The sequence below is a fragment of the Salarias fasciatus genome, chromosome 2, assembly GCF_902148845.1.
Source record: "Salarias fasciatus chromosome 2, fSalaFa1.1, whole genome shotgun sequence".
NCBI classification, from domain to species: Eukaryota; Metazoa; Chordata; class Actinopteri; order Blenniiformes; family Blenniidae; genus Salarias; species Salarias fasciatus.
The window spans coordinates 27,553,215-27,575,535 of record NC_043746.1 but is presented as its reverse complement, the minus strand read 5'-3'; the positions used below and the strand labels follow the sequence as shown (position 1 = coordinate 27,575,535).

The following is a 22,321-nucleotide window of genomic DNA, read 5'->3' as shown; positions in this document are numbered from 1 at the left end:
GTTTTATTTCAAGATTAAAGTTCAATATTGTCAACAAATCTTCTTGTAATTAAAAAAAAAAATCCTGAATGTCCCCCTGAAATGATTTGTTCTCATCAGCCACATATAATTCTTTTCCAAAATGTTTTTCCTTCTAAAGAATTACATGTCTGAGGTTTTCTATTTCAATGTACTGAGTAAAGTTGTGTGCCATTTGTTCAGTTACTGAGGTTTATTTTATATAAACAATATGCTTTTTATTTAGGCCAATAATAATAACAATAACATCTATCTCAATAGAAATAGAGTTCAAATTATCATTAGCATTTTCTTAAAATAATTTGGTTCCAATAGTTGTCAATTAAAAAGGTTTTCAATGACTTGAAATTTATGATTTCTAAAATAAAAAAAACTGTCTAAAATTCCACCACTAAAAGCTGTGAGGCTGCATATAATCATTATGCCGACATGGTGGTTAAATCCAGCGTTGAATAAATAATCCCAAACAAACCCTCCGTTTCCGCTGCAGAGGAAGGATCTGTGCTCTGAGGAGGAGCTGAACTCAAGACAGATTTGTTGACAATAAGAAATCTTCTGATTGTTTTAGTGTTGGCCGTTGGTCCAGCAGGAGGTGAGCTGGCTCTCCTCGGGTCTGTTCACACTGTTGGCTGATCCTGGATCAGATGAAGAAGAAACATGCAGACCGACGCCCTCGACACGCTCTGCAATAACTATAGTCCGCAGACTCTGAAACTCCTCCACATGAAGCTTAACTGAACGCAAAGTCCAAGTTCTACAGTCTGTATAGCCTCTACAGGATGGATCTGTCTGTTCTCTCAGGACATTCTGCAGTAGTTTTGATGCACATTCGTGCTGCATGTCGATGAGAATTGAAAGTTCAGTCAGGTTCACGTCAAACAGGCTGATTCAGCAGGTTTTCTTTCAGATTAGTACATTTCTGAGGACGTTTTACATGAAATGCTGTCAGTCTGATCGACCTCTTCATTCACTCACACTTCACTTGATTTTTTTTTTTTTTTTTTTAGCTTGCACCTTTTTGGTAGCCATTTTTTCTGTAAAATTAAAGGAGAATGATGGCTGTGAGTGAGGACGGTAAACCAGCGGTAGTGTCTGAGGTGGGGGGTTCAGAGTGGGACTCTGCTGAGCGTCCTTCACGCCTCGCTGTTTTCCTGCTGACCTGATCATCATGAAAAACTCGTCTTCAGGTTCTGTTCATTCAGATCAGCTGAGGCAGCATTTGCACATGGAGGGGCCCGAGGAACAGATCAATGAGAGGAACTTCACCGACTCATGTTTTCACAGGCCTCAAATGGATTTCTCTTTTAATCTGAAGTGTTGAGGGTCAGAGGATCGCTTCTCCTCCTCCTCCTCTTCCTCCTGCTGGACCAACCCTGTTGTTGTTATTTTTCCCGTGGTGTTGTTCAGCTCTGCAGATTTCCCGGCGAGCGGCGGCCGTCTGTTGCAGACAGACGCTCAGAAACCTTCAGCCCGGCAGCTTCTCCTCGCACTTTTAAAATCCTCTTTTTTTTTTTTTTTTTTATCAGGATGTCGCCGCCGCCGCCGTTTTGGCACCAAAATCCTGCGTTGGGCTGAATTCAGTCAACAGCTGCGACGGCCATGTTTGGACTTTTGTTTTGTTTTTCTGTTCGCCTGTCAAAGCCTCATCAGTCCAACGGAGACAGGAAGTGTCCTCTTTTTTAACTCCTCATCATCTTTAACCAGATCTCCATCATCCGTCCATCAGAGCTGTCGGCCTCTGCGTGCGTGTGTGTGTGAGTGTGTGTTTGTATGTGTGTGGGTAGAACAGAGATCAGATTCTGTCCATCATGGGGGCCAATTTCTTTATAAAAATGTATTTTTTTTAATTCCTTTTCGAGTCAGACCGACTACCTCATGCTTTTAGTCTATGTAAGGATGAAATTAAATATGTTTTAGGTCTGTTTGGAAAATATCTTTCCATTCTGTTAAAACGATTCAGTCATTCCGAGGCGAAGAAGCCGCTGCAGACACGAGTTTCTGTCCTATTCCATTCAGAGGGCCATAAAATCTGGTGAGGAATCATCCACAAAGCTTCTGAACCTGAAAACCACCTGCTTAGAAATGTTTTATGTCAGGTGAAAACTGTTGGGGGAAACTCGGGGAAACGCAAAGCAAATAGATGCAGCTGAATCAGGAGTTGATCCTGACGTCCATGAAAAGGTTCAGATGAGTTCAAACCCAGAAGTACACTTGATGACTTGAAACAAAATGAAAAGTTAAAACTCTACAGCCTTCGGTAAACCAAATACATTTTGAAGAGCTGTAATTATAACTTAAGAGTGCATAAACGTGTATAAAACCGCAGCTGATTCTTTTAATGCATCTTATTGGTTTGAAGTAAAACTTTGTATTTCACCTGAAACATGGCCTTATTCTGTTGATATTGAGTGTAAATACTCTTTTGCTGCTTGTACGGTTAAAAAAAACATCCTAAAAGTGACTTTTACAATGATGTGATGAGCTTCATAAATGTTGTTTTACACCTTTAAAAGATTCATTTCCAGCTCAAACCTGCTGATTTAGTGTTGAAGTGAGGAGCTCGCTCGTGGTGCGTTCACGGTCCAGATTGACATCTTCAGTGTGTGTGTGTGTGTGTGTGTGTGTGTGTGTGTGTGTGTGTGTGTGTGTGTGTGTGTGTGTGATATGAACGTTATGAAGTTAATAGTAAAGTTTTTGGTGACTGACTGGATGCAGATCTGAAAGCTGTGACTGAGGCCCGCGACTCTCCCGTGTGCATTTGGTTTGTTTGTTTTTTTTCTCCTTTCCCCCACTGCCGAGGCGTCTTGAACGCATCGTGAAGTCCCACAGACGCCCCGCACCGTGAACCGTCCCGCCACGTGGCGCGCAACCGTGGCCGGCGGCCTTCAGTCCTCGCTGATGACGTCCACGTCCTCGCCGCCGCTCTGCTGCGTGGCGGCGCGCCAGCGGCTGACGTGCTGGCTGCCCTTCCTCTTCTGCTGGGCCTCCGGAGACTCCTCCTCCAGCTTCTGGCGCTTGTGCTTCGTCCGGCGGTTCTGGAACCAAACCTTCACCTGCACACAAACACACAGACACACACAGGTGTGTAAAGGGGACCAGTGACGGTGGAGGAACCTCTCGGCTCCAGCAGCGGCTGCAGTTCCCACTGTGTCCACTGGGGGCTGCAGTGTTTCAGTGAAGCTGATGGAGTCATGCCACGGGGCGAGTTTCATGTTGATTTACTTGTTGCTGATTTGAAACTGAGGAAAAAAACATAGTGTTGAGATTAAGGGTCTGTTTATACGACAGTGAAAATCGTATGAGGAAAGTTTTGTGTTTCCACAACAACGCTCTGAAAACGACATCCGTTCACTCGGAAACGGCAGAAATTTTTAAGTGAGATTGCAAATTAACTGAAGTAAGTTGAAAGAGCAAAGACATTCAGAAGGATGGAAGGAGGGATTATGACACTGCTGAAGCATCCCAGGTTTCCCTCTTCACAGTTTTCCTACAGTTTTCTCACTTTTTTAACTCAATGATTTCAGGCTATTTCATGTCCACAGCTGCTCAGTGTGTTTCAACCTTTACCAGCAGTGTTTTGTAAAATCCCCCCTGACAGCATTGAACAAACCTGCCGTTCTTTTTTTTTTTTTTTTTGTGGGATTCCCATAAATCATAAATCTTCATCTAGTGGAGTTGTCAGTTGTCTGCTCTCCCGTGAGCTATCAGAGGTGGAAATCTTCAACTACCTGCTGCTGTCAGAGGTTCTGATGATGAATGTGTCAGAGCCCGGCGATGATTTAATGCCTCGCGCTGGTAAAACATGACTGTGACACGCAGAGCTGTTAAAACTCGCCGTGCGCTGACGAAGAGCGCCCGGCAGTAAATCTGAGCGTGGAGATCCAGATCGACGCCGCCGATGCTGGAATCGCTCCCGGAGAGCCTCGGGTGACAGCTTAATGTCGGATCCTTCCCCGATTACCAGAGCGGAGCTGACGCACAGCAGCATGGGGAGATTATCCAGAATAAATCATTGTTGAATCGATCCCTAAACACAAAGAGCGTCCAGGTTCCCTTGGCAGCTAAAGTGAATCTTCAGGTTTTCAAAAGAAAAACGAGGAATCAAAGTCTAATGATCGACGGGGGGAAATGATTCCTCTGGGATGAGAGGAGCTGCTGTCAAGGGATTCAAACCTGTGACCTGGACTGCTCCAGCCCACTGCCCTTCATTCAGAAAACATTGACTCCAACAAATTTGTCACAGTGGACTTTTTTAAACTCAAATCAACTTCAGGCTCTTTAGTTCTATGTTTTCAGGCTTTGGGGTTGTTGAATTATTTCAGAAATTAATGAAAGTTTCTGCATTTATTTCAAAAGATAATCTCAAATATTAGTAATCGGAGGGCAATTTGTGAAACAAAATAAAATCAGTACATTTCTCACTCAAATATAAAGAACATTTTCTCCATTTTTACTTTTACATTTTTAATTGAGGTCCTATGTTCATAAAACTATTACTTTTTTGGGGTTACAGCATTATTGTTGATCGAGGCTCGTTCAGTTAAACTCCTGTAAAAGCTCAATTGACAGTCCTCTGAGCTCATATTGGCTCTTTAAAATGTGACCAAAAGCTTCAAAACTTAAATTCAGCTCAGCAGATTTAACATAAAACAGCTTTAGTTCACAGAAAAATCAAGTGAATCAGTTCAAAAAATGATGTAAAATGTACACATCAGATCGAAACAGATGTTCAAAAATTTTTTTTTAAATGTCTTGGCCTTTTTTGACATTGAAGTCATTCATAATACTACTGCTCTGTGGTCAGTATTTAATAAATGCTACTTTGAGAAACATAAAAACATGAATGTCAGCAAGGATGAAAACATCAAAACGAACTTGTTTAATAGACATTTATGTCACGGAGCTGAATGTGAAACTGTTTAAAGCCATTCTAATGAGTCTGGTCGTGTTCGTCATTTTAAGTACAAATACTTCCGCACACGTTTTAGAAGAATTTACAGCATAAAATAATATTTTAAGTGTTCTCTAGATTATTATGTTCACTGTGAAATCTTTTTTAGATGATTGAAGTTGTTTATTCTCACAGTCAATTTAACAATTTCAGGCTCTAATATCATTTATTTACATCAGAGACATGTAAAATCTCCAAATATATGAAATGTTGACAGTGAATAAAATCACACTTTATAGGTTTTATTGGCTGTAAATGTTTAAATGTTCACCATCAAACCACGGTTATAACATACTGAGCCTCATAGAAGTTGTGAGTAAATAATTATGGCTGTAACTTTATTGTTCTGAGAGTTTGGAGCGGCGTAATAACAGAAGATGATCAGTGCTCCTTTTACAAAACACTGAATGTTAATGAGTTCACCGACTGCTGTCGTTCAGTAATTTATGGTTTGTAGCTTCATTGTTCTGGAAGGTTTCCTGACAGTTGAAGATGTTATTCTTCTTTCTGACGTTCACGTGAGACGCGGGTGAAGTGAGGTTTTTCCCCTCCGCCGTGGCCCCCAGCGCTCCCGACGACGAGGAAGAGGAGGGTGATGAAGATGAAGACAGGTTTGGACGGGAGCCGTGAGACGCGGCGGCCTCATTACGGCCCGTAAAGGCGCCGCCATGGTGACGGATTGACGGCTGACGGATGATGGACGTCTCTCTCAACCGTGACTCACGGCGGCATCGCCGCGGCAACGCAACAAAAACAACTCCCGAGGAAGAGCAACACCTGCCGGGGAGGGGCGACAACCAGGTCTGAGGTTCAAATCCCATCCTAACACCGAGCAAGGCAGCAACGGAGCCCAAGGTTCAAATCCCAAAGCGACTAAGCAAGGCACAAATACAATCCGGACAGAAAACATCATCTGAAGACGCCGTTACAGAAGTAAGGAAAATTCCACATAAACCTCAGACGTTGAAAAGAAAATCTCCCTTTTAATTCTGTCTGGGGCCAAAATATTATCACCAATATTATTAATATATTGTATTTATCAGAGCCTTTCAAGACACTCCGAGGTCACTGTACACCGTCACGTCTTTCCTCCGGTGTCCCTCAGGGCTCCGTCCAAGGTCCCATAGTCTTCATCATCTACCTCCTCCCTCTTGACCACGTTTTTCATAAATATAATATACAACTTCACCGCTCTGCAGACGACTCTTAACTCCACCAAATGTTTCCACAGGTGAGCAATTTCCTAACAATCAATACAACTAAAGTTACTTCTTTGGAAAGAAGCCAACTGTGCAGCTCTGCCACAGACTGCAGTCAACAGGAGTTCTGTGAAACAGCAACTGTTAGGACAACAGCATGGGCTAACGCTAAAGCTCTCCAGCTGGCTTCCCATGATGCCTACCTGCGTCTCGGTCAGACACAGCCCGCTGGCCAGCTGCTTCCTCTCCGCTCCGACCACGTAGTGGTTCTTCTCGAAGGCTCGCTCCAGGCGCAGCAGCTGGGACGGCGAGAACGCCGTGCGGATGCGCTTGGGTTTCCTGGAGAACGGACCGTGGAGCAGGAGGTTCTCTGGGCTGCTGTCCTCACCTGAACACACACACACACACACACACACACACACACACACACACACACACACACACACACACACACACACAAACACAAAGAGTACAATTTAGTTTCTTAACAACAACACAGAGTGAATCAAGCTTTTCAGCCCTGAGTTCTGCCTGCATGCATCAATATGACGCCTGAGAGAGAAAAATTATGACGAAAAACTTCAAAAGCTCAATAACATTCATTTTAAAGTTCTCTGACAGATTTTTCCTCTTCAGGGAAACTGTCTGGCTCTCACTTTGTTTCAGTTGTAGTTTGTTTTAACTGAATTATACTGAAGGAAATTATCTGTCAGTCATGGAAACATGTACCTGCAAGTGTGTGTGTGTGTGTGTGTGTGTGTGTGCGTGCGTGTGTGTGTGTGAGCGAGAGAGACAGAGACTCAGTTACACTTTAAACATGTGAATCGGTGAATAATCAGAAAGTTCATTCAGAAATCTGCTCAGATCACTGAGCAGTTCTTCACCTCAGACACTCCCAGCTGCTCTCTCATTCTCTCTCTCTCTTCTCCTCTCTCCTCCTCTTTCTCTGTTTTCAAGGCACAATTTCTTCTTTTTCTTTTCTGAGAGAGTAGATGAGCAAGTGCAGTGACCGATTGAGTCCTTGAAATAAAGTATGTGTAAATAAAATTAATTTAAATGATAAAATAAGGTTTTTTTTGCAAACAGTTGTAAACAATAAATTAGTACGGAGCAGATTAACAAAAGGCTGGATTATAGTTTTTACAGCCCGTGAAGTTTAACAGATATTAGCGGTTGTATCTTATGATGTGCAGTAATCCAGCACTAATCCGTCAGATTACCAGGATTCATATCAAAGGACGAACTGAGCCGCTTCTGTCTCGTCTGCTGAGTTTTGTCGGTTATTTACAGACACGCCCCCAGCCTGATGCATGATGGGAGGCGTCCCAGTGAATGCTGGGAGAGGTGGAGAGAGCAGCCTGCTGTGGGTGCGGGGCAGCTGGGGGGGGGGGGGGGGGGGGGGGTGCTGTGAGGTGGACAGGTGCAGATGAAAGTCTGACAGCAGCCGCTCACATCTGCAGAGTTTTACGAGCTCGTCTGAGACGTTCTTAAGTGGAACAGGAAGAGCTGCAGAAAACACTGCAATACACTCTAACAAACGTCTGAAACAACGTCAGAGGAACAATAAAATACACCCCAACTAACCTCGAGCTGCACAGCGGAGTTTCTGAAGTAAAAAAAGTGAATTATCTGCAGTTGTTTGTGAAGTTATGAAACTTCTTTCTGTCAGCGTATGAGACGCTGAACTGAGACACCTTTCAATATTTTACACATTTATCTTGAGAACGATAATATATTATTATTATTACATATTTGGGACTTGAATGCATCATCATGAGCTCATTCCTTCAATGTTCCAAGGTGTTTTCATGCTCAGGTTGTAAAGTTTATTATTGTTATATTTAAAAAATAATAATTATGTTATTTTATATATCATTATATTATGATGGTCAGAATTCTATAGTCAGAATATGTTTTTTTGGACTGTTTCTGCCATTCTTATGACGCTATTTGATAGACTTTAATATTCTAAATGAATATTTCTGTTTGGCCGGTCAGATTAGATAAAGACATCAAGTCCAAAAATTCAAATAAAACTGAAACAATTAGTAAAGAGATCCACTTTTGAAAGGAAAGCAAAGGAGGGCTCTGAAATTCTGTGTTTCATGAAAATAAGAATAGCTTAACAGAATTAAAAAAAATAACTATAAAGAGATTTAATGTCAGATTTCTTTCACCCGCTGCTTTGATGGATGACAAAAGTGTAAAGATTCATTATAAATGTAAAAAAAATGCAATAGAATAGTAAAAAATGTGCATGTGTGCGTGCGTGTGTGATTTATGACCTTGCGTGACGCTCATTGTTTGTTTAAACTGCTGCGTTTCGTTTTCCACTTCCCGACTGCGGAGGGAAATTTGGCTAACTGCTCCTCTGAATGCTAACATTCTGAAACAAAACACCGACGTTTCTGATTTCAAAAAAAACAAAAGAAGAAGAGCACGAAGAACGCGTGACGGTTGAGCGTGTCGGGAAAGTTAGGAGTCGAATCACCGTGTGGGTGTTTTCGTGACTGCGGTTATTGAAAGTGGCGGATTAGCGCTGCGGTCCAACATCTTAGCTTCGCTGCGACTCATTTTCCTGCGGCGTGTCGACTGTTTAGCGCGACTTCGCGTCCAGGTGCAGAAACTCGCCGCTCATTTGCTTATTAGACGTGCGCGGATTGAGAAACGCGAGCGCCACCGTTTCTTTTTTGTTCGCCGAGAGCGTCACGCGTCGCCCGCCTCCCCACCGTTCATTGAAATCGCACGGAAATTTTTCCGCGTCTTTTACATAAAGACAAAGTTCAGCAAAACCCCTGAAAAGAGCCGACGGCGGCGTCGGCACGCGCTACGCAAAAAGTGCGGGCTTCGGGCGAAGCGGAGGACAAAGACGGCTTGACGTTCGCACGCCTTTGGTCCAACGTTAGCGTCTGGGACGCCGCTTTCATATGCAAAGTGTCCGCTGGGAGCGGCGACCCGCGACCGTCTCGCTTTGCAAAGGCTTCTGTCGGCGGGCAAACGAAACCTCGATGTAGCAACGGCGAAGCTTAGCAGCGGCTCGGAGGTCAAAGGTCGGAAAAGCGATCGCTGGGAAGCTTCACGAGTTTGGTGCGAACTGTTCTCTCCTGGGAAGCTAAATGATCCACGACGTCTGAAATCTTTAAAAATGCGAACGTGATCGAAAATCACAGGATTTAGAAAGACGGAGAGGGACATATAAACAGCCTACAAAAGCTCAACCAAACAGCTTTTAAAGCGTGATTTCCCATTTCATTCATGAATTTTGTTGTTTGTGTTCAGAAAAGAGTTTAATTTCGCCCAGTTTGCCCAGAAGTGAAGTCAAAATTGTCCGATCAGCAGGTTTGAGCTAACGATGGTCAGTTTACACTTAAATCGATTAAAATTCACACATCTCTAATGCAAACATGCAAATATTCAGAAAGTGACCAAATTGATTGCCATATCTGACATTTAACTCAAGAGTTTCAGCATATATGTTCATCTGAAGTGGCAGAACACACACTCTGTGGTACGAATCAGTCATTTTTCAATGCAAACTTGTAAATAATCAAAAACTTTGAGTAGTTTCAAACTTGATGAATGGACTGAAGAGGTTATTGGGCTCATGCAGGAAGGAGACCGTTTGCAGCAGGAAATCAAGAGAAAGAATTTTATGTCTGAAACCAGAAGTTAATCTTTAGCCTCCTTTTTCAGATGAGTGTAAAATTTCATTAAACTGGAGAAAAAACAACACTGCTGCTTAAATGTATTGCAATGTGTTGCAATGTAAAGCGTCTTTGAGTGTCCAGAAAAGCGCTATATAAAATCAATGCATTATTATTATTATTAAAAAACTAGTCAGTAGTTCAAATCAAGCCTTACTTCAACAGCTCAAACCGAGGTAAAAAAAAATGTTCCAGAGTCAGAAAACAGTTTTCTTTCAGTTCTATCCATCACCTTCCATTGTATAACAGTGTTTCTGATGTGCAAAAATTCCATAAAATGACACAAAACTGTTGCAGAGTTCAACAAATGCAACAATAATGTCACCGATTGAGACAACCTGCAGGAAAAAAAGGCTAAAAAAAAACACCAGAGGGAAGGAAAACTGCTTCAGTGAGCATGAGAGGAAAGAAGAGAGACACAAAATATGCAAAAATAACAAAGCAGCAAGAAAATGGGTATATCATAAATGCTCAAAAGAATAAAAGATAAAGAGAAAATATGATGCAAAAGTAAAAGAAAATAAAAAGAATAATTTCATGAATTTACTCCTGTGAGGAATAGAATGCTGCCACTCTATTCAAACAGTAGAAATACAGTAATAAAATCTGAAGAAAAATCACGAAAAATAGAAATGTTGCTGAAAAGACTCAAAGAAATTTCGGTAACACTTTACTTGAAGCCCCCCTGTATAACACATTATAAGTACATTTATAAAGCATTATAATGGCATTATAGCACGTGTAGCTATAGTCATAAACATTCATAAATGATCACAATGCCAGGACCTAACCCTAACCCTAACCCTATGCTATATAGTGGGTTAAACAGCATTGTGATCATTTATGAGTGTTTATAACTACTTATAATGTGTTACACCGGGTGCTTCAAGTAAGGAAATGTAAAGAGAGAAAAGAAAAGAAAAATTATTCACAAACACCAAACAAGATGCTCAATAAAAGAGACAAAATTTCCAAAAACATTAATAAATTTAACATATAAAAGTTTATTCCAAAACTACACAAAAGTTTGACTAACTCACAAAAACATACAAGAAATAAAAAATCTCCATGAGAAGCCTTAAAGATTCTTTATGAACAGCTGAACTGTTTCAATAAAACTGAAGAAAAAAGCAAACGAGACACAAACTGGACATAAAAATGGGCGATAAAGCAACCACCAGAGAAACTGGTAAGTTGAAAACTACAATGAAATCCAAAAATGAGTCAAGTAAGTAAAATACAAGAGCTGCAACAATAACCAGAAATAAAAAAAAGCACAATCAGACCCCAAAAATCCTCCAGATTAAACAGAACTAAATCCAACAACCTGCTCTGCGATCCAGTATGGAGTAATTCAATTACAAAAAGACTCTAAATCACTTTAAAAAATGCTTCAATATTTACACAAAACCAGGAGGAGTCAAAGCAAAGCTCACTGAAGAACTCTCAAAATGAACTCAAACGCAGAGAGAAGCATCACGACAGGATCTCAAAGTTCCACAGAGTGCGGGAGTACAAATGGATAAAGCAAGTTAAATCAGCAGCTGGTTAAAATGATTATGTTGATCTAAACCTCTACAATCACAGAAAAACGACCCAAAACCAAACCGGAAAGATTCTAAACTGGTCACACAAAACATAAAGCACAAGGAAAAGGCCTAAAAAAAACAAAATCCATTGAAATAATCCTCAAACTGTCACAAGTGAAGACTGCAGGAGACACAGAGCCTGAATCCATCAACTAGTCTCTGAGCCGGACCGCTGCTGGAACTAGTTACTGGACTAGTTACTTCAGCTAAAAGGGATGTAATGGGTTCCTTCTGATGTTTTGAGTGTGTTCTGTTTTATTAATATTGTCATGTCTTTTATTGGCGTGTTAGCTGAGCTCATCCAGATTAAAGAGCATCTTCCTTCTGAGTGAAACATCAGACTGATGCTAATGCTAATGCTAATGCTAACACTGCAGACACGTGCGCGTCATTCTCACAGAACACACATTAGAAATAACTTCACCAAGTCAGTAATTGAAAACTTGTTTACTTTTTAAAGTAACTTAGCTGTGATCAGTCAAATGTTTTGACTCTTCTAACGGAGCTGAGAGAAACAAAACACACCAAACTATGACTTCGCTCATTAAAGCGTGAGGAGGAAGTCAAAAGTAAAAGTTCTCCACAAGTTCAACTTTCTAGTAAAGTAACTGCACAGCTCTGCTGGTGAGACAGCGACTGACCGCTGAGTGTGTCAGTCCACCACAGGAAACCGTCCTCATCATCCTCGTCATCCTCATCCAGGCCTCACACACACTCAGGAAACATTCAGCTTTCATAATAGCTATATTTCATGAGTGAAGAGAGCCTCATATCGTTAATCATGAGCATTTTTCAAACAACTGAAATGTTCGTCCAACAGCCCTGCTGTTAAATGCTCCAAAACCGCAGACGGAGGTTAAAATGGATGATTTATGCAGGAGAAAAATCAAAAGTGTTCAGTTTAAATTGAATTCTGCAGCGAAAAGCAGCAGTGAACAAAAATAGTCATGTTAAATTACTGAAGGAATCACACATTGAATAATCCTAAAAAGCCCTTTTTTCACCTGAAACGGTGTTTCTATTATACAGAGATATTTTTTAAAGAAAAATCTACATTTCTTCATTAAAGATTGAAGCTTTTCACATATTAATTAAAATAAATGTGAAAAGATTTTCTTTCAAACATCAGAAATGAAACTGCCTGAAACGATTCATTTTATTTAATTTATAAAAATAAGATTTGATCCTCAAAAATTCACTTTAAACAAACGGAATGAAGAAAATCCAACTGCGAACAATGTGACTCATATTTGGTTTGTTACCTTGACAGTATTTATGATTATTATAATATTATATGTGACTGTTTAGTCATGTGACTGTGATTGATGTGTATTTTAAAGGTGGATGTTGATTTGTTATATTTCTCATCTTTACCTGAGTGGAAATTATTCACTGCTCCATTAGTCAGAGATTGATAATGTAAATTACAGACCTGAATTGTCTGTTTATCTTCAAAAACAGTTTACAGACTGAGAATCAGTCAGTGTTTTCCTCTTCCCCCCCAATATCTCATTTGTACAATGTGATTCTGACTTTACAACACACTCAAAACTGAGTGGACAGAAAGTTTTTAAAGGAGGTGTCAAAAAGTTTCATTTTAAATGCTCTTTTTCTTTTAAAACTGACTGAACTGGAAATAAAGCTTGAAGAACCGTGGTCTGTTCAGGATGATAGAACGTCGGTTTTACACTGATGTGAAAATGTGACAGTTGCAATTGCAGAAACTTATCTGTCAGTTTTATAATCCATAAATAATTAAATTCTGTGAAATCTGCATAAATGTCCTTTCGAGATCAACTCTGCTGAAACATTAATACATTATTTTAAAAAAATATATGTAAATCTGTCCGTGCGTTTTGTTCTAAAAAAAATTATTTTTGGAGATATTCAGGAAACTTGACACTTCTTCACTATGTTTTGGATTTCTTGTTGTTTTCCTTTGAAAATTGACAAGAGGATAATTCTGCTAAGGATCATTTCAGCTGCTGAACTGCAGTAAAAACCTGGATTTAATTGTGTTGCAGCAGAAACTGATCAGTGTGATTATGATGAGTTATAAATGAATAAACGATTTGTCCATTATGTGTGAAAAGCTCTGGGTGTTAAAGGCTTCTGTTCCCAGTTGTTCTCCAGCATAAAATATAATTGCCTAAAAACATAATTAAAATAATGTGTGTGTGTGTGTGTGTGTGTGTGTGTGTGTGTGTGTGTGTGTGTGTGTGTGTGTGTGTGTGTGAGGAAATGACCACATTGAAAGTTTAAGATTATCAAGCAGAGGTCAGACTTTCTGAAAGTTAAAAAAAAAAAATGCAAAATTTAAAAATGAAAACTGTAAAATTGTGGTTTTATGAACTTAGTCTTTAAAATGTGACGGTTTGGAGAAGATTTCAGATCGTTTGTACAAACGGAAGCATAGCAAGGTGATGGATTTTTACCTTCTACCTGGGGACATCTGATCATGGACACATGAGAGGAAAAGGAAGATTTTATATTCAATTACAATCAGTTTTCTTTTCCGTCAATCTCAATATAGAATGTTTCCTGCCACAATTTCTACTTTGTTTTCTTTTATTATTTTGTTATTATTTTGGTTTTGCTCTGTTTTATCCAATAAAAACGTTATCCTTTTTCAAATAGTTTTTTTAATTTTTGCTATTGTTCTATAGTTTTGTTAAATTCTTATTTTATTACTACATTTTTTGCATCTACATGTTGCAAATTTCAGTGTTTTTATTTGTAGAAAACTATATTTTTTTCCTTTTTTAAAATTCATGTGAATATATTTCTGAATAAATGAAATATAACTATTAAATATATAATGTATTATTATTATTATTATTATTATTATTATTATTACTACTACTACTACTACTACTACTACCTAAACGTTTGCTTTCAGGTGGTTCCTGTGTTTTATTTCAAATTTTGTCTGTTTTTTTTAATTATAGAAATAATCATGTTTACCAATATTATATTAATAATTTACCATATTAACTGTTTTCTATTTTAAACATATATTAATTGATTGATTTTCTGATACTTTGGCAACATTATTATTATTATTATTATTATTATTATTATTATTATTATTATTATTATTATTATTATTATTATTCTCATTATTATTATTATTATTGTTGTTGTTGTTGTTGTTGGTGGTGGTGCTCCTATTTTTTTTTCATTTTTACGCTCTCTTTATATATAGTTACGTTTGTGTGTGTGTTTATATTCCGTTTGTTACTAATAAACTAAAAGAAAAGTGGTGATTTTAATATCATTTATAAATAAGTGAATGTGTATGAGGTTCATTCCGTCTGTACATTTCCGTCTGATTGTAATTTTAGATTGTGTGGTTGCTCTCCTCACGCCGCTTCTTCCATATATTTGTTTTTAATTTTATTACATTTGAAAGTATAATTAGTTCGCAGGCATCACTGAGACACATTCCCACGATGATCAAACATTTGGATTTCTTCACCTTGTTTAAATATATCAGGGGAAATTATTTTGTGTTTTTCACGTTTCTTGACAAGGCCAAACCAGAAGCCTGTCCTTTTGTTTGTTTAAGGTTTTGTTTTTTCCCTTCAGGCCGCGGCCGCGTCTTCCTGATTAATCAGATCAATATCAGACCAATCGATCACAATGGGCTGAAAACTTCAACTTAAAATAAACTTAAAACAAAGGCACATTTCAAAGTCCTGGATATCCGTGTAATTCCTCTCCGGCCGAAGGAAAAAAATGAAACTTTCACCGTAAATAACGAAAAGGTGGGTTATTATAAAAAGATGAGTGATGATTGGTTTGATCAGCCTCTGCTGGCTGCAGCTCATTTCTTCACACTTTAAACGAGGTTTTTCCTAAAATCAACGACATGAGCGCAGCAGGATGATCAATGGCTCCAAATTCAAAACACCAAGCGGGGAAAGTTTCTCTCTGCAGAAAATCCAGCAGAATCTCCCCACAAGAGAGAGAGAGAGAGAAAAAAAAAAAAACCAACACAACAAAACACACACGAGTCTGGTGTCAAAATGAGGCGCGTGCGTCAAATACAGCAAATATATATCAAGCATGGAGCAAACAAACCTTCAGGACTGACTCTGAATCATGTTTCAGTCGGAGGAACTATTTTATAATACAACAAAAACACGTGTTAATCTATTTCTTTTGCAAAACTGTTTTTTTTCTCATAATTTTGCAAACTGTAAAATTTAAATTCGATCAACGCCAAAAGCAGAAAAAGGGAAAATCAGACTTTTTTTTCTCACAAACAGAAAAATAAGAAAGAGTGGAGATCTTCGGAAGATAGAACGAACAGAAACGGAACAAGCTGCAATAATAAAATAATTCACTCAGAGCTCCTCACCTCTGTGCGTTAAAGTAAAAACTATCTGCTGACTTGTCTGAGAGTTTCTCTAACTTGAGAATTTCTCATCTCCTTGAAGGAATCTGTTGAGACTCTGGAAACTTTCCCTGTCCTGATCTGTGGTTTTCCTGTCCCGGACCGGACCGGGGAGGACCGGGAGGACCGGGGCGCGCGGGCCGCCTCACCTTGGAAGCGGTGTCCCAGGTAGCGGCTGCGGAGCACCCAGGGGTAGAAGCTGAGCGCGTCCCGGTGCTGCGGGCTGAAGAAGCTCTGCGGGGGGATCTGCAGCGGGTGCAGCGGCAGCGCCGCGGGGCCCTGCGTGTGCGTCCCGGGCTCCTGCAGCACCATGTCCGGCCCGGCCCCGAACAAAGTCCTGCCGCCGCTCCCCTGGAAGCAGGAGCCGAACACGCCGGCGGCCGCGGCGGCGGCGGCGGTGGCCGGGTGCAGGGACTCCGGGAAGCGGAGCGCCGTGGGCCGGATGGGCTCGTCCCCTCCGGGGCTGCTGTGGCCGCTCGCCTCCTTCCCCACCAGAGACTCGATGGTGAAGCATTTCTTGTTATTGCTGTGCTGGAACATGGTGAACACCTGGAGCTGCGGAGCAGGGATGAGGAGGAGGAGGAGGAGGAGGAGGATGAAGACGCTCAGCTGGTCCTGGAAGTCCGCTCCTCACACTCCCGCTCTCCCCATGACTCTCCCCGGCAGCGCGTCCAAAATCCCGGGGTGTGCACCTGGGGGCGGCTCGGGTTCCCCCTCACCTGTGCTCGCTCGGGGCGGTGTCTGTGCCCCGCACGCGCCTCCTGCGCGAGATGAAGAAACAAACCTCCACAAACTCCCGGAGAAGAGAGGAGCGGGCTCCGGGGCGCGCGGCGGCGGGCTGCGGGGCTCGGATCAGGCGGTGTCTCCTCGCGCCTCCTGCCACCGCATGCTGGACTCTGAGCGCGAGCCGGGAGTGTCTGTCAGTCTCCCGCACGAGAGCGCATACCTGCCCTCCCTGCCAGAGGTGCGCCGCGCATGCGCACTGACGCCGAGAGCCATTTTGTTGATGGATGACGGAGGATGAAGATGATGAAGATGATGGTGAGTGACAGTGATGATGAGGAGGATGATGATGAAGATGAATAGGATGATGATGATTGATTGATTGATTGATTGATTGATTGATTGATTGATTGATTAATTGATCATTATCTGTAAAGTTCATGTCAGTCATTATTGAAAATCACATTTAGATTTTTTTTCATACATAAACAAATAAAAACATTAAAAACTGAATTTTTTTTTTATTTCCGAAAAATGAACGCAATGTTTTCACAGAACTTGTGGCTCTTCTTTGAAAAAAAAAACAACAACAACAACAAAAACAAACTTATTTGTTCAGTTTGCATCATTTTGATCATTTTCTGTTTAATTCAATCAATTGTTTTAAGTGTCATTTAATCTTTTGTCTCTTTTTGGAACTCATTTAACTTTTTGTGTCATTATTTTATCTGTATTTCTGATGGGTTTTTTTCATTATTGTTGTGTTTGGGGATTTTCTGTCACCTTTTAGTAAATAATTTGAACATATTTCCCATTACTATTTATTTATTTATTTATTTATTTATTTATTTATTTATTTATTTATTTATTTATTGTTTATTGTGCATAAGGATTTTCCTTCATTTTCACAACATGTCTTTGGTGTTGAGTGGAGTTTGTATGAATTTGTCCGTTCTTTTTTCATGTTTGTGCCCTTTTAACGTCTCATTTTTTGGTTGCTTTGTCTCTCTGTTTATGTGTTACTTCTTGTCAGGCTAAGGTTGGCCGGTTTTTCTCTCTTTGACATTTCTTGATGTCGTCTTGGTATTTTTCAGCCATCGTCATCAATATCTGCTCTTTAGACTCTTTAGGAGTCTGACTCAGGCCAAAAGGCAGATTCTAAAAGTCTTCTTTGGTCACAGAGAACGTACTGGTCCCTGAACCTGGAATCAAACCGAGGTATTCTCTCTGAGAGCTGCGCATGCCAACCACTGCACACTGCACTGCTCCGCCTGGAAGAAACATTCGAGGATGTTGAGCATCTGTTTCCTAATTCACATTATTAACTTCCAGTTGTCACATTCTGGGGAGAAAATCTGTTTAAAGTCTCCAACAAATGAACAAAAGTCAACAATGAAAACAGCAGCCAGACAAAACCACTGACCCCAGAGGTCAAAGGTCAGAGGAAAGTTCCGCTCAGACATCCTCAGCTGTCGTTAGTCGACTGAGACAGAAAACAAATGGATGAGCTGAAGAAAACACTGTTTCTGAACAATCTCGTGATTTTAACTTCCGAAACTGAAAATTCTTATAAAGAGAATCTCCGGAAAGCGCGTGTATCTCAGATTTCTGCCTCAGGTTTAAACAGTTTACAGTTCAAATTTTACATGTCTTCTCATCATATACTTCAAATATCAAAGTTCATAAAACGATTTTCCTTTCTTAGATCTCAGGTTCCAGTTGGTGAACCAGATTTTACCATTTTGGGAGTTTGGGTGCCAGTTTTCCCTAATTTATTTCTAAGATTTCACAAACTTGTTTCTCACATTTGACAGTCTTTCATCTCAAATTTTACCCATGTGTTCCGATTTTACATAATCATATGTCAGATTTCAGCCTATTTGTATGTTCAATTTCACAAGTTACTATCTGGGCTGTGTCCAGTTTGACCCTGGATTGTGACCAGTTTGTCCATGGTCTGTGATCAGTTTGTATCTGTATTGTGACCAGTTGGTACTAGGGATAGACCGATATATCGACCGGCCGATATTCGAGTTTTTTTTTTTTTTTTTTTTTACTTGTATCGGCATCGGCCGATATGTGCGTGGATTCGCAGGTTTATTTTTTCCTTGCATGATTTACAGACAGGCATCCACGGGCAGCTCTGTGTTGCCAGAAGACCCTGCAGCGCACATGCACAGGGTTACCCCCTTCCCCACTGGTCGAGTGATGACAGCACTTATTTTACTTTATAGGCATTATTTGAATAATTAAAAACACCAAACACTTTCTGTTCTTTTTAAAGTATGTTGCGTAAAGCTGAACAAAGCTGTTATAATTTGCTACTGTTCAATAAATATTTGTTATTTTAAGCATGAGACCTGTGATATTTGTTATTGTTGTGTCATTTTTTGATGTAAATTGATGGAGCAAAAGCAGTATCGGCTTTAAATATTGGCTGAAAAAAATCGGCAGTCCATAATTGGGCATGGGCTAAGGGTGATGGAAGAAAATCGGTATCGGCATCGGCCCTAAAAAACTAATTTCGGTCTATCCCTAGTTGGTACCAGTTTGACCCTGGGCTGTGACCGGTTGGTACCAGTTTGTATCTGGAATGTGGGACCGGTTTGTACCGGTTTGTCCCTGGGCGGTGTCCAGCGGTTCCCCCGGGTTGCCTCCCGACGTGCCTTCCAGCAGGCCTGCGGGTCTCCGGGGCCTGGTGGAGGCTCCTCTCTGCCGCCCGGCCTCGGCGCCCTCTCGGACTCCGGGTTTTGACCCGTGCAGCCTGGACTCGGCCCTCTGCAGCTTTGGGACCTGGAGGACAAATGCCAGTCCATTCAGGAGCCTGTAATTGTGGCCCGGGAAGCTCCACAAAGGCCCCCTGCCTCGGTGTTGAATGGGCTGCCCTGCAGAGGCCCGTGTGAACCGCGGAGCCCCATCCTGCCTCAGTATGAAGGCCTCGGCCTCCCTCCGCCCGCTCCACATGTTAATTAATAGGCCTCACTGGCAGATCTGGATCCCGCTCGGCTTTGATTGAAGGCGGCCATTAGCATCTATTAATTTTGCCTCTGGCGTTTTATCGCCGGCTCTGAAAGGAGGAATTAAGTGGTGTGAGTCTTTGTGTTGCTGAGTTAAAGTGTGATTATTGTCCCCGCAGCCCGGAGCCAGCTAACTGCTGCTAAGCCCTCTTGAAAGTGAAGGGGCGACTCCTCTCATTAGAGCCCAACAACAGGAAAGATATTAACAGGAAATAACTGCAAATTTCTTTTTTCCACTTTTAATCTCGCCTCTTCACGGCCCATGTGAGTGGGGCACTTAAACATGTGGAGGAGGGCGGCGAGCGAGCGGCGGCGGGGATGATACAGTAGTTCAGCCGCTGGACGTCACCTCCGAGCCTCGCCTTTGTTTTCCGGGACTGCCGGGTTTAATTGGGTGAGCCGAGCAGCTGCAGGACGATCAAACGTGTCCGCAGTCCCACGGCGTTTGTCCTCGCGCAGGTTTTTAACTGACAAAAGACTCAGCGCAGAAACGCCCGTAAAGTTCTCCCATCAGAACGCCTCTGGGATTTCAGCTGGAGCTAACGCACTCACAAAAAAGACACAAGATAAATGTAAAATAAGACTGAATATCAAAGGTTCAGACAGTTGAAATAAAAAAAAATCTGAAAGACATTTCATGAGAATCTAACAGACGTCTAAGATCTGAGGGACGAACAGGAAAAGGTAACGGACACGATCAAATCTGATGGATGGATTGACTGATTAGTAAAAACCTTCAGGAACAGCTCGGTGCCATGTGAACAACAGATGAGTCAAGTTTGAGTGATCCTCTTGTCAAAGCTCAGGGTTGGATTGTCCAATCTTAAGACCAGGGCTGTGTTGGTAAAATGTTTTGGGAAATCTGAGTTCAAGAATTGCGAAGTTTCAGGAAACAGTTTTAGGAAATCATAGAGGCATTTCAATGAACACAGAGGGACGAATGAGTAAAATCAACGTGTTCCAATCTGAAGGGAATCTAATCACAACAAGCAAAAGGACAAATTGCAGTCGTGTTGATAAAAATGTCCAAAACAAAAAGTTAACAGACGGAGAAGGAAGAAAGAATCAAAGTCCTGGAGGAGGTGAGGAGAGATTAGAAGGCTTCAGAGAGGATAAAGCCAGCAGGAAGAACTGACAGAGGACAAGAAGACAAGAGAAATGAGGATGGAGGACAGAGGACAGCGGACTATAGGACCTTAAAGAGGAACAACGTGAGACCTGGAACCATGTGGACATGAAAACATAGAACGACCTAAAATAGAACAAGAACAACACGAGGGACAAATTGGTTGACTTCCAGGGACATTTTGTCACAATAATGAGGAAATCTGAAGGGAAAATTTGGGAAAGAAAATGAAAGATCTGAGAGACGTTTTGGGAAAAACTGAAGAAAAAAAGCAATAAAGGGACTACATGTAGTTACAATGTGAAGAAAATCTAAAGGACTGGTTCATGAAAGCTGAGGGAAACAAAGAGAAAAGGCCTGAACTGTCAGACTGGTTAAAAAGATAATCCAAGAGACAGACTAGGAACAAACTGGTCAATGTTTCCTGGACATATTGACAAAATCTTGGATGAATCCGTAAAAACTGGAAACACATTTCGTTCGAATCTCACAGAAATCCGAGGAAAATGATGAGGATGAGAAAGATGAGCTGTGTGAAATCTGGGACACAGGAGCTGCAGCGGTCGCTTCGACATGTTAGTAGAGCCCAGTGCAGGAGTGTGTGTGAGAGAGAGGCTGGCCGTCAGTGGTCACAGTGTGATGGACGGGGGGACGGGGGGACAGGGGGGGACAGGGGGGGTCTCACCTTTGTGTCTCTGGTCTGCTCGCTCTTTGTTCGGCTGCTGTTTCTTCCTCCTTCCCTCGTCTTCACTCTCTCCGCTGCCTCAGGTGTTTCCAGGTGCTGCGAGGTGTCATGGGAACACTGTGACATGACAGCAGAGGCTCTGACCCATGGCTGACACACACACACACACACACACACACACACACACACACACACACACACACTAGATTTTCACACTGCTCACTGTCCAGAGATGGGAGTCCCCTCAACATGAGTAAACCAAGCACCCCTGTGTGGCGTGTGTGTGTGTGTGTGTGTGTGTGTGTGTGTGTGTGTGTGTGTGTGTGTGTGTGTGTGTGTGTGTGTGTGTGTGTGTGTGTGTGTGTGACCTGCAGGCTTCAGGTTTTGTCTCGCTCCGTCACACTGACACTCTGATCCCTTTAACATCCGCTCACACAGATCAGCGCTGTGTAAACTGCAGGTCAAAGGTGTCGGGGCCCCTCAGGGGTCCACACACACACACACACACACACACACACACACACACACACACACACACACACACACACACACACACACACACACACACACACCTTCAACCAATCACAGCGTGCTCACCTGTGTGTCATCATCAGGGCAGAAATGTAAACAAAACAAATAGTCTGTCGTCTGAAGATGTGTGTGTCTGTGGACGTGCTGATGGCCTGCAGCGCCCCCCACAGGCAGATCATAAGAACTACTGCCAGTAGACTTTCGCCTGTTTGTGGTCTGGATCTGGATCCTCCTCACCTTGGGTCCTGGTCTGAGTCGGATGGTCCTGCAGAGGATCTCAGCTCATCCTTCTGCTCCGAGCCTTCAGAATCTGCTGCTGCAGACACTCTCCTAGATTAGTCACCAACTGAGAAAATTATATATAAATATATAGTTAAAA

General features: G+C 41.6%; 1 protein-coding gene across 1 annotated transcript; it reads right to left on the bottom strand.

Annotated features, from left to right (window-relative positions):
* Positions 1-2,875: 2,875 nt before the first annotated feature.
* emx3 (empty spiracles homeobox 3) lies at positions 2,876-16,886 on the bottom strand. The gene is made up of 3 exons (XM_030117923.1): positions 16,010-16,886; positions 6,372-6,556; positions 2,876-3,071 (listed from the first exon to the last, which is right to left on the bottom strand). Exons 1-3 carry the CDS (start codon positions 16,398-16,400, stop codon positions 2,904-2,906), a joined length of 744 nt encoding a protein of 247 aa, XP_029973783.1. The 5' UTR covers positions 16,401-16,886; the 3' UTR covers positions 2,876-2,903.
* Positions 16,887-22,321: the final 5,435 nt, after the last annotated feature.

Coding starts and splice junctions, on each gene's coding strand:
- emx3 (XM_030117923.1), bottom strand. CDS start 16,400: ATGTTCCAGCACAGCAATAACAAGAAATGCTTCACCATCGAGTCTCTG. Junction 6,557..16,009: donor CCTGGGACACCGCTTCCAAG/GTGAGGCGGCCC, acceptor GTGTGTGTTCAG/GTGAGGACAGCAGCCCAGAG. Junction 3,072..6,371: donor TGTGTCTGACCGAGACGCAG/GTAGGCATCATG, acceptor GTTTGTGTGCAG/GTGAAGGTTTGGTTCCAGAA.